Source organism: Natator depressus, chromosome 1 (genome assembly GCF_965152275.1).
Source record: "Natator depressus isolate rNatDep1 chromosome 1, rNatDep2.hap1, whole genome shotgun sequence".
Lineage (NCBI taxonomy): Eukaryota > Metazoa > Chordata > Testudines > Cheloniidae > Natator > Natator depressus.
This window is the reverse complement of record NC_134234.1, coordinates 244,727,475-244,736,357: the sequence shown is the minus strand read 5'-3', so window position 1 is coordinate 244,736,357 and position 8,883 is coordinate 244,727,475. Positions and strand designations below refer to the sequence as shown.

Here is an 8,883-nt window from a genome sequence, read left to right as displayed (position 1 = left end):
TCACAACTCCAACACCTTGTAAGGGAGGAAGGCTGTTTTTATGTATGGGGTTTTCATTTAAAATATGGCAGGGGTGCCAGTTCTCGTGCAGCCTTCTCTCTCCCTCTCTGTAACGAATGTGATTGATAGATGAGAGACCATTCCAGCAGGACGTGTGCCCAAAGCAGCTGTCAGAAACCTCTTGGAGGAGCTGGGGCTCCGTGTGTGCGCGCGCGCGCGCGCAGGGGGAGCAGAGCTAGTTAATCAGCAGCTGTAGCCGTGACCCTCCCGTCTTCCTTCCCCCGCCTAAACGCTCCAGCAGGACCCCCTGTTCCCCAGCTGCTTTCTCCCTCCCCCCCTCCCCCTCCATCGTCCTATAATCTTCAGAGGGGACCCTAACTCCCCCATATCTCTCCAGAGCTCCCCCTCCCATTGACACCCCTTTTCCCTCCCTGGCTCCTGGAAAAAAAAAAGCGCCCCCCCCCCACACGGTAATATTGTCCTGACGCCTCCCGGGCCCATTCCCTTGAGTGCGATGAAACGCCTTGCGGCTCCCGAGCCGCGTCCGCCACCCGCTCCCGGGCCCCCGGCCCGGCTGGAGGCGATGCTGCCGCTCCCGTCCTAGGAGGGAGCGGCAGGAGCAGCAGCAGGAGGAGGCGGGCGCTGATTGGCCCGGGAGGAGGGGGCGGCAGAGAGTTTCCCACAATGCTCCGCTGCAGGGCAGCCGCCGATGGATGCTGCGGGAAGGTGCTGCCATTTGCAGCCTCCTCGGCGAGCGGCTCCAGCTGCAGCAGCCGTCCCGTCCCCGTCCCTGGCCCTGGCCCCCCTCCTCAGCGGCTGCAGCCGCCGCCGGCCCCGCGCCTGCTCCCTGCTGCTCAGGCCCCGGGGGGCTGCTGTCCTTCCTGCCCGGCAATGAACCCCCCGTCGGCAGCCGGTGAGGACAAGGGGGCTGCAGGCAGCGGCAGCTGCTGCCGAGGAGCCGAGGGCGGCGGGGACACAAGGAGCGCGGCGGCCGCCGCCGAGGAGGAGATGGGAGTCGCCGGCCAGAAGGAAGAGTCCCTGGAAGAAAAGCTGAGGAACTTAACCTTCAGGAAGCAGGTGTCCTACAGGTGGGTGAGGGCGGGGGAGAGGGGCTCCCGAGCCCAGACACGCGCCCCTCGCACCAGCCTCGGGGGATGAGATGAGATGGGATGGGGGGGACTCCTGGAGCCGCAGGAAAAGGGTTCCAGCCTTGGAAGTTTCCCTGGTGGCTGCAAGCTCCCCGCTTCCGCGCTGCATTCTTGCCGCCCTGGAAATAGCTGAGAGGAGGCACCAAGTTGGTAGCTTGAACCACTCCAGCAGGTAGGAATGGGCCAGTGGGGGAGCTCAGGCTGAGATGCGGGGACCCCCAATAGCCCACTGAACTGGCTCTGGTGGTCTCCAGGAGCCGACAGACAGCTTTGAGGAAGGTGGTGGTGGGGTTTGGGACGGAGAGAGATTCCACAAGAGAGACTCTTACTCAGTGGGCTACAATATAGAGAAAGTGCCATCGGAAATAATCTTTTGGTCAAGTTAATGTCAAAAAATTTGTATATAAATAGTGTGTGTGTGTGTGTATGCATATACGTGTTTTATATATATGCATATATATGTGTGTGTAGGTATATTAGTATGCTTGTCCATGAAACATGCTATATTGTGGCAGTTGGTTCTGATGTAGTGTTTCCACAGAGTGCCCTGACAGCAGGCTGTGGGAGTTACGCTGTCAGAATGATGTTGCAGAGTCAGGGATTAGGGTGAGGGCAGCACCATAATTGTCTGTGTTGCTTTTATTTTCCCCAGTCAATCTGGATTACACTAAAAAAAAAACAACCCATGATCTTGTTTACGATAACCCTCCAAATAGGTGTGTGTGTACAGACTTCAGGATTATCCAAAGAGAGTCAGAAATACTGCCTGACTGTCAGGGGAGTGGAGTGATTCTTGAGTTTTGCTGTTTAGAATAAAATTAAGGCTGCTAATCATTTCTTGGGCCTCAAAACATTTATTAGAAAGGGGTCACAAAAACATTTCTTGTGGCATTGCTGCTTCTGATCAGGATTTCTTTATGGAAAGTGTCATGAAGAGAAAGTCTTCTTTCTCTCCCCCTCAACCCCCAAGTGAGTCATTATGTAAGCATTAGCAGATGACAAAGTATGTGGGTGGTTATACTGAATACCCACACAACTTGGCTGATTTGTGAGGCAGAAGACCAAAGGCCAAGCATGTCCAAACACCTGGGAAGTGTGGGCATTTGGTATAACTGAAGTGTGGTGTTGCTTTTATGACATGTTTTTTTTCCATTTTGTCACAATGCATTTACACCAGATACTCAAACAACTAGATTCCTCTTTCAAAAATATATTTCTGTCACCTGATAACTCAGGGCATGCTAATGGAGTCCTTCCTTTTTTAGGTTACCAGTTGCCATCTGCTCCCAAGTCAGTAACTATTGAAAATTGTTACTATGTGAGAGGTGTTTGGCTCATGTCAGAGAAGTTGGTGGCGTCAGTCTAGTTCTAGAAGATTTACAACCACATATCCCCCCCCAAAACCCCATCATAGTGTGACCCCACACCTTTGTCAGGGGTGAGCCACATTAACTGTGATGGTGGAAGAAGATCATATAGCTGCTACTATTCTGCCTTTAGAATAAAACAGGACTTCTGTGTCCAGGGCTGTCAGCTCAACAACTTTCACTAGCACTGAGGTGCTTCTTAAAAATACTTTGGGGCTGTCCCCTTATATTCTAGTCAGGTTAATAATGCTGCTCTCTCTCTCACACACGCTCACTCACTCAGTGATGGTTTAAAAGGATGTAATTACATACTTGTGGGGAGATGTTGCCTTTCCATAGTTAAAGTTGAATTTAAATAATACTTCATGTATGGATAGAGAATATTTCTTCTGACTTTGAGTAAGGGTTGACTGCTTAGCTGATGAGAGTAAAGCTGTGAGTGATTCATACTAGGCTGTCCTTAGTGAGTGACACTGGCCTCCTCTTGAACTTTTTGTGTATATAGCATCTTTCAATATTTTTATAACTTTATTACAGTAGGTTTTTAAAAAAATTGTACATTTTGTGGCAGCAGCTTGTGCCAGTTGCAACTGAAGACCGGGAACTCCACAGGTGGGTTAATAAGTCAGTTCTAAATGTTGACATCTGCCAGCCAACATGCATTTGGTGCAAGAGGGATGTGATTTGCAGTAGATTTGGGAAGTGTTTCTATTCAAGTTGTATATGTTCACTTTATTTGATTAGTTTGGGTATCTTACACTTACAAATCTATTTGCAACATGTTCTCTTTCCCTGGTACTGTGAAGTATGAGGAGCCTTTTCACTGGGTCCCCCGCATTTCTGTACTGTGCATATGTAAGGGTTTCATAATAAATGTAGCTTGGGAGGAATGGTGGGATTTCTCCCCTCACCCTTTCCCCACATATGTGTGAGCATGCAGCAAGTCCTGAACTTTTAGAAATGGGAGATTTTCTCAGTAGCTTTTAAATAACCATTTCTGGAGGCATATTATTCATTCTGCTTGATTTAGACTGAGGAAAGGAAAATAAATTCTCTATGCATCCTGGGATTTCCACACACTTTTTTTTTTGGAACTGATTTCCTGCAAGGAATGCTCCTTTTTTCATTTACTCATAGAGCAAACACCAGAGTCAAAGATTTGTACAAAGCACTGCTGAGTTTGTTTTTTCCTCTCTTAAAATCACTGTCTTTTTTTCTCTGCAAATTATGGTGCTGCAATGGATTTATAAATGCAAATGACTGTATAATGTGCAGGAAACTCTATTTATATTGGCACTTAGACTCCTTCACACAATAGTACAATAAAAATTAGTCAAAGCACCACACTGGCTTTCAATGGTTCATTTAGGGTTGTCTTTGTGTGTGTATTATATTGACACACAAGCGTACATCTGTATTTATATGTACCTAAAAGAATATAGCAGGAATATGCTTAAAATAGCCCAGACCCATGTGAATAAATGTAAAAACTGCATTGGTGACAAGTGGCTAAGTGGAACATGAGTGGCAGGGAAGGAGGTGAGATGTTTTTCTGGGAAAGGGGCAAGGGGGAAAAATGAAAGAAAGAAAGAAAGAAAGGAATTTTTTTTAAAGTGCTGTGTTTGAATGCCTCTTTCCTGTCATACGCAACCTGTGTTGTACATGAATTTTGGTTACTTTTTCTTAGTTCCATTCCTTTTGTCCTCCCATTTAGTTGCTAAGCAACAACTGTTTCACTGTAAGAAGATCTGGTTAGGGTAATTACGTAGTTACTGTGAAAATATAACTTGTTAGTTTCACAGGGGCTATGCCATAATTATAATAAGCAGCCTAGTTTAGATGTAAATGTTTGCATTCATGTGACCAGTGTATCTGAGTGCAGGGATTGATTTATTAAATTGGGAATGAAGTTGTGTAATATATATATATACATGCCATGCATACATGGGCATATTTGTCCCTTTATATAGTGAAATCTAATCTGTATTTGGCATTTAGAGAAGACCACATAAGAAATTGCTTTGCGTCCTTAGGCATGTTGCACATAGTGCTCCAAAATCAATTAAGTGTATTGTGTTGCCAGCTCTCATATACCATCTGCAGTCTATATCAAGAGAATGTTGGCAGAGCTACTAGAGGAAGAAATGTTTTGTCTACTCCAAAAGCTTCTCATACTATTAGGATAGATGTTTGCTTGCTGTTTTCCTCCCAGCAGTATATTTACATACACAGTAGGAATGTGGCACTTACTTGTGCTTTTGCATAAGATAGTATGTATGCTGAGTATGTGTATGTGCATCTGTACAGTCAGTTTAAGTAGATCTTCATTTGCAGATGGGGTACTTGCCCTTCTAACTTGGATTAGTCATTTTCAGACTTGGAGTAGTCTCAATACATAGTTATGTGAAGCAGGCTCTGGGCTTTGCAGCTAGACCTTAACTATCAAATAACATGTATTTTACAGTCTCTTTAGCAACTTTGTAAAAAAGCATCGTGTTTGTGTGGCATTTTCTCTAAATCAAGGATATGTGGCCAGCCCAGTGGCTGTTTGGTCTAGATGAAAGTTGAGGAAATGGTCTGCCTTGTGAGCCCAGTTCAGGCACCGAAATTGGGAAATCCTCTTCCATATCTGGGACTTTACATTGGAATACAAGCACCCCAGCAGCCATTTTAGTGCTGATTTTTACTGCCCAAATATTGTGGTAAGCATCTTAAGCAACTAAATATGAATATTGGGCTTACAAATTTAAGTTTATCATTTTAAAAATATATTGATTTAATGAAAAATTCGCCTCCATCCTCCACAGAAATTGGCAAAAACAGATGCCTCTCCCACAAAGCAAAAGCTCTGCTAACTCTGGTCCTTCGAGGAGCACTACCCCTAAAATCACAAGACCTATCTGGACATTTAATTAGCTGTGTTGAGTTCTTTGCATGTTATCACATAAAGGTGCTGGGAAAGTTCCCCCCCCGCCACCCCATCCACCTGGAATTTTGCCTGGGCAAACTTCATATATTTCACTTAAAAGGGACACTGTCAACTTAACTTTAGTCCAAACTTTACTTTTTTGTTAAAAGCAGCTTTTGTCAAACTGATGATCAGTAGAAATGTTTCCACTAAAGAAAACAGCCAATGAAAGGTTTAAGATAGACATCATCCTGACACATTTGAAACCCCAAACCATAGCAGGTTTATAAACCTTAAAATTAAACTGAGTATAAACAAAAATGACACTGCACTCTCTTGGTCATCATTATTTAAGTGGGTTTTCATTATTTAAGTGGAGAGAAATATTAAAAAGTAAACAAGCAGCATAAAACTTGACAAGCACATTGGCTCTTTAAACTTCTTTCACTTCTAATACTTAGTGGTATTAGAAATATGAAGTATTTGACACATGGAATATGAAGGTAAGGTTTTCTGCTTGTTTAAAAGTTGTCAGTTGCTGTCTTTTAAGTGTTAAAGTGAAATTCACCAAAGAACTTTCCTATGAATAGGTTATGTCATCCATAAATTTAATGCTGTCTTCACCTTGACCTGTGGGAGACAACCTTTATTTGATGGAGTATTAGACAGGCGTTAGAAGCCTTAGCAGTGTATGGCTTTTGCTCAGGGGTTTGTCAAGGATGTTTGGACCAGGAGCTACAATGAATGAGACCTGCACTGCTAATATGTAGCAGCCTGGCTACTCACTCATCATGCATTGTATTAGGCTAATGCAGCCTGCCCTGATAGGAAACAATATTGTTTCAGTATTACTAATGGAAGTGGTTGGGGGTGGTGTTTCTGTGCTACTGAGTCTGTTTAAAGTCTAGTTCCACTCAGAAAAGTGACTCTTTAAAGCTGGTAGTTGGAATTTCCATTATTATTATTTGTCAGCAATGGCCACAAAACCCAGGGAGGCTCTGGTCAGATGGAACTAGTCACTGTCTGATACATGGCAAAGACCATGAGGTGCTTTGATACCACAATGATTAATAAAAAGAAAAGGAGGACTTGTGGCACCTTAGAGACTAACCAATTTATTTGAGCATGAGCTGTAGCTCACGAAACCTCATGCTCAAATAAATTGGTTAGTCTCTCAGGTGCCACAAGTCCTCCTTTTCTTTTTGCGGATACAGACTAACACGGCTGCTACTCTGAAACCAATGATTAACGTGGTATAAATACTTAGCTGGATAATCCTGGAGCTCAGGGGGAGTCTGGACCACAACAGAATTGCAAAGAATAGACCAGAACTTCTGTAATTCTCACGTCGCTCACTTGCAAACACGATAATTCTCACAAAACTCCTGTAGGTCTCACTTCACTTCAGTGAACATTGAGTGGTAGAGACAGTGCTGTGGTGACATCTCATACTACTAAGACTTCATTACTTTTACAGACTATGACAGCACATTTACTAGTGTACCATGAAGCATTATAAATAATTAAAACTGAATTAAATTTGTCAAAATAAAATAAAAAACCTTCTGTGATGGAGTATCTTTGATCTTTTAATCATTTTGTTTGCTTACTCTCAACATTATCTAATCCCTAATGGGTCTCCCAGTCAGCAACGTGAATTGTAGAGGTAATCCTATATCAACATAGCAAGAGACGAATTTTTATCCTTTAACACATGTCAGAAAGTAAGTTTCAGGTACTGGCTCAATCCCATGACAGCCGCTTACAACCTTCTTCTATTGAGTTTCATGTAATGCTGTTATGGGACACACTGACATATGACATTTCAAACTACTTTGCTTTCCCCCTTGGAGCATTACCACTTTTTTTATAATTTACTGCAAAACGAATCAACTTCATGCTTTTGTGTACATGGTGAGGCCTCCAAAGAGCTCCCCTGTAAACTATTTATAATGCTTTGAAAATGGACGTGGAGGCTCTGAGTTCTGCTTAGTAAATGAAGAGAGGCTATGACCATTCAGAGGCACAAATAATATCATGGCTAAATAGCCTTACTCTGGGGCAGCTGCTTCTCTCCACCCAACCCACCAGGTTTTCTGTTGCTTTTAAAACTTTCCACTCACTTGGGAACTTTAATATATCCATTATCTATGAATCCTAAAAATAAGATGGGGGGGGGGGAGGGGAGAACCCTACTAAATTTTCTAGTCTAGGGCTGTACTAATGCAGGATTAATTAATTAATTAAAAACCCCATATGGGTAAAATGTTTTTGTTGTATTTTTCTTTAAGGAACCAAGTCCCCAAGTTTACAACATTTGACCCTTCCCTATTCCTGTACTCACTCTCCTTTTTCTATTTTGCTTTGTGACACATACCTTCAAGATGACCGAGCTAGTGGCATAGCAGTGTAGTGCTCCATGATGATGTATAGGAGAATCAAGTCTGTTAGAGAATTACATTGGGTAGGTTGCACCAAATCAGTGGAGAGCCAGGGAAATAATATGTTCTAGTGGCTAGCGTTTAGGTCTGTGGCTGAGGAAACCAGAGTTCTATTCCCAGTTCTGTCACTAACTAGCTGTGTAATGTTTGGAACAAAGTACTTGATCAAAAACTTTCAGTAGGGTACCTTAGCTTTCAGGCACCCAACTTAATGTATATGGGGTCTGATTTTCAAAGGTGCTGAGCACCCACAGCATCTTTTGACTTCATTTTAGAGTTGTGGGTGCTCAGCACCCCTGAAAATCGGGCCCTGGATGTCTCAATATGAGCACCTAAAATTAATGTCCACTTCTGAAAATTTAGACCATGTATCCCACTTGCCCCATTTGATACATGGGGATAATACTTGTTCGTCTTTGTAAACCTCTGTAATATTCTTGGACGAAAGTCACCGTCACCCAGATTCAGCAAGGTACAGTATTTACTTGTGCTTAACTTTAAGCACATAAGTAGTCACATTGACTGCAATGGAACTACTCTAAATTAAGCACATGCTTACCTGGTTTGATGAATCGGGGCCCGTATAAGTGCATAATAAAGTGTTATTTAGCATAGGTACAAAACTGTAGTCTAGGATTGCCTGGCAACCGCCCCAGGTGAAAAGCGTTAGCTAATGAAAGTGGAATCAGTGCCACACAGGGTGAGAACACCTTCATTACTGTTATTCCCATGGAGTACCTAATCCAATAATCCACATGTCTCACCTGAGACAGTATCAGTGTTGACAAAATGATTTGCATGCAACCTCATGTGGCTCCTGCCAGCTTTTTATTTGGTTGAACTTGGCTCTCTGGTCAGGCTGCTGGGAAGCTGACACGTAGATGCAAAACTACCTTCTGTGCTCTTTCCAACTCACTAATTCTCTGGTTTATTTTGCTGTAAATCCAGCACAGTCCTAGCATGTGACACTGATAATCAGTCAAAGGCTTTCCCAGATATTAAAAAACAAAAGCAGGCAG

General features: G+C 43.3%; 1 protein-coding gene across 6 annotated transcripts in view; it reads left to right on the top strand.

Annotated features, from left to right (window-relative positions):
* Positions 1 to 678: 678 nt before the first annotated feature.
* DGKI (diacylglycerol kinase iota) overlaps positions 679 to 8,883 on the top strand; it is a 286,887-nt gene continuing 278,682 nt past the window's right edge. For all 6 annotated transcript variants that reach the window (XM_074939900.1, XM_074939905.1, XM_074939893.1 and 3 more), the window contains exon 1: positions 679 to 1,088. In XM_074939900.1, the coding sequence (XP_074796001.1) occupies positions 685 to 1,088 (404 nt within the window). In that variant the 5' untranslated portion in view covers positions 679 to 684. The remainder of the gene's footprint in view (positions 1,089 to 8,883) is intronic.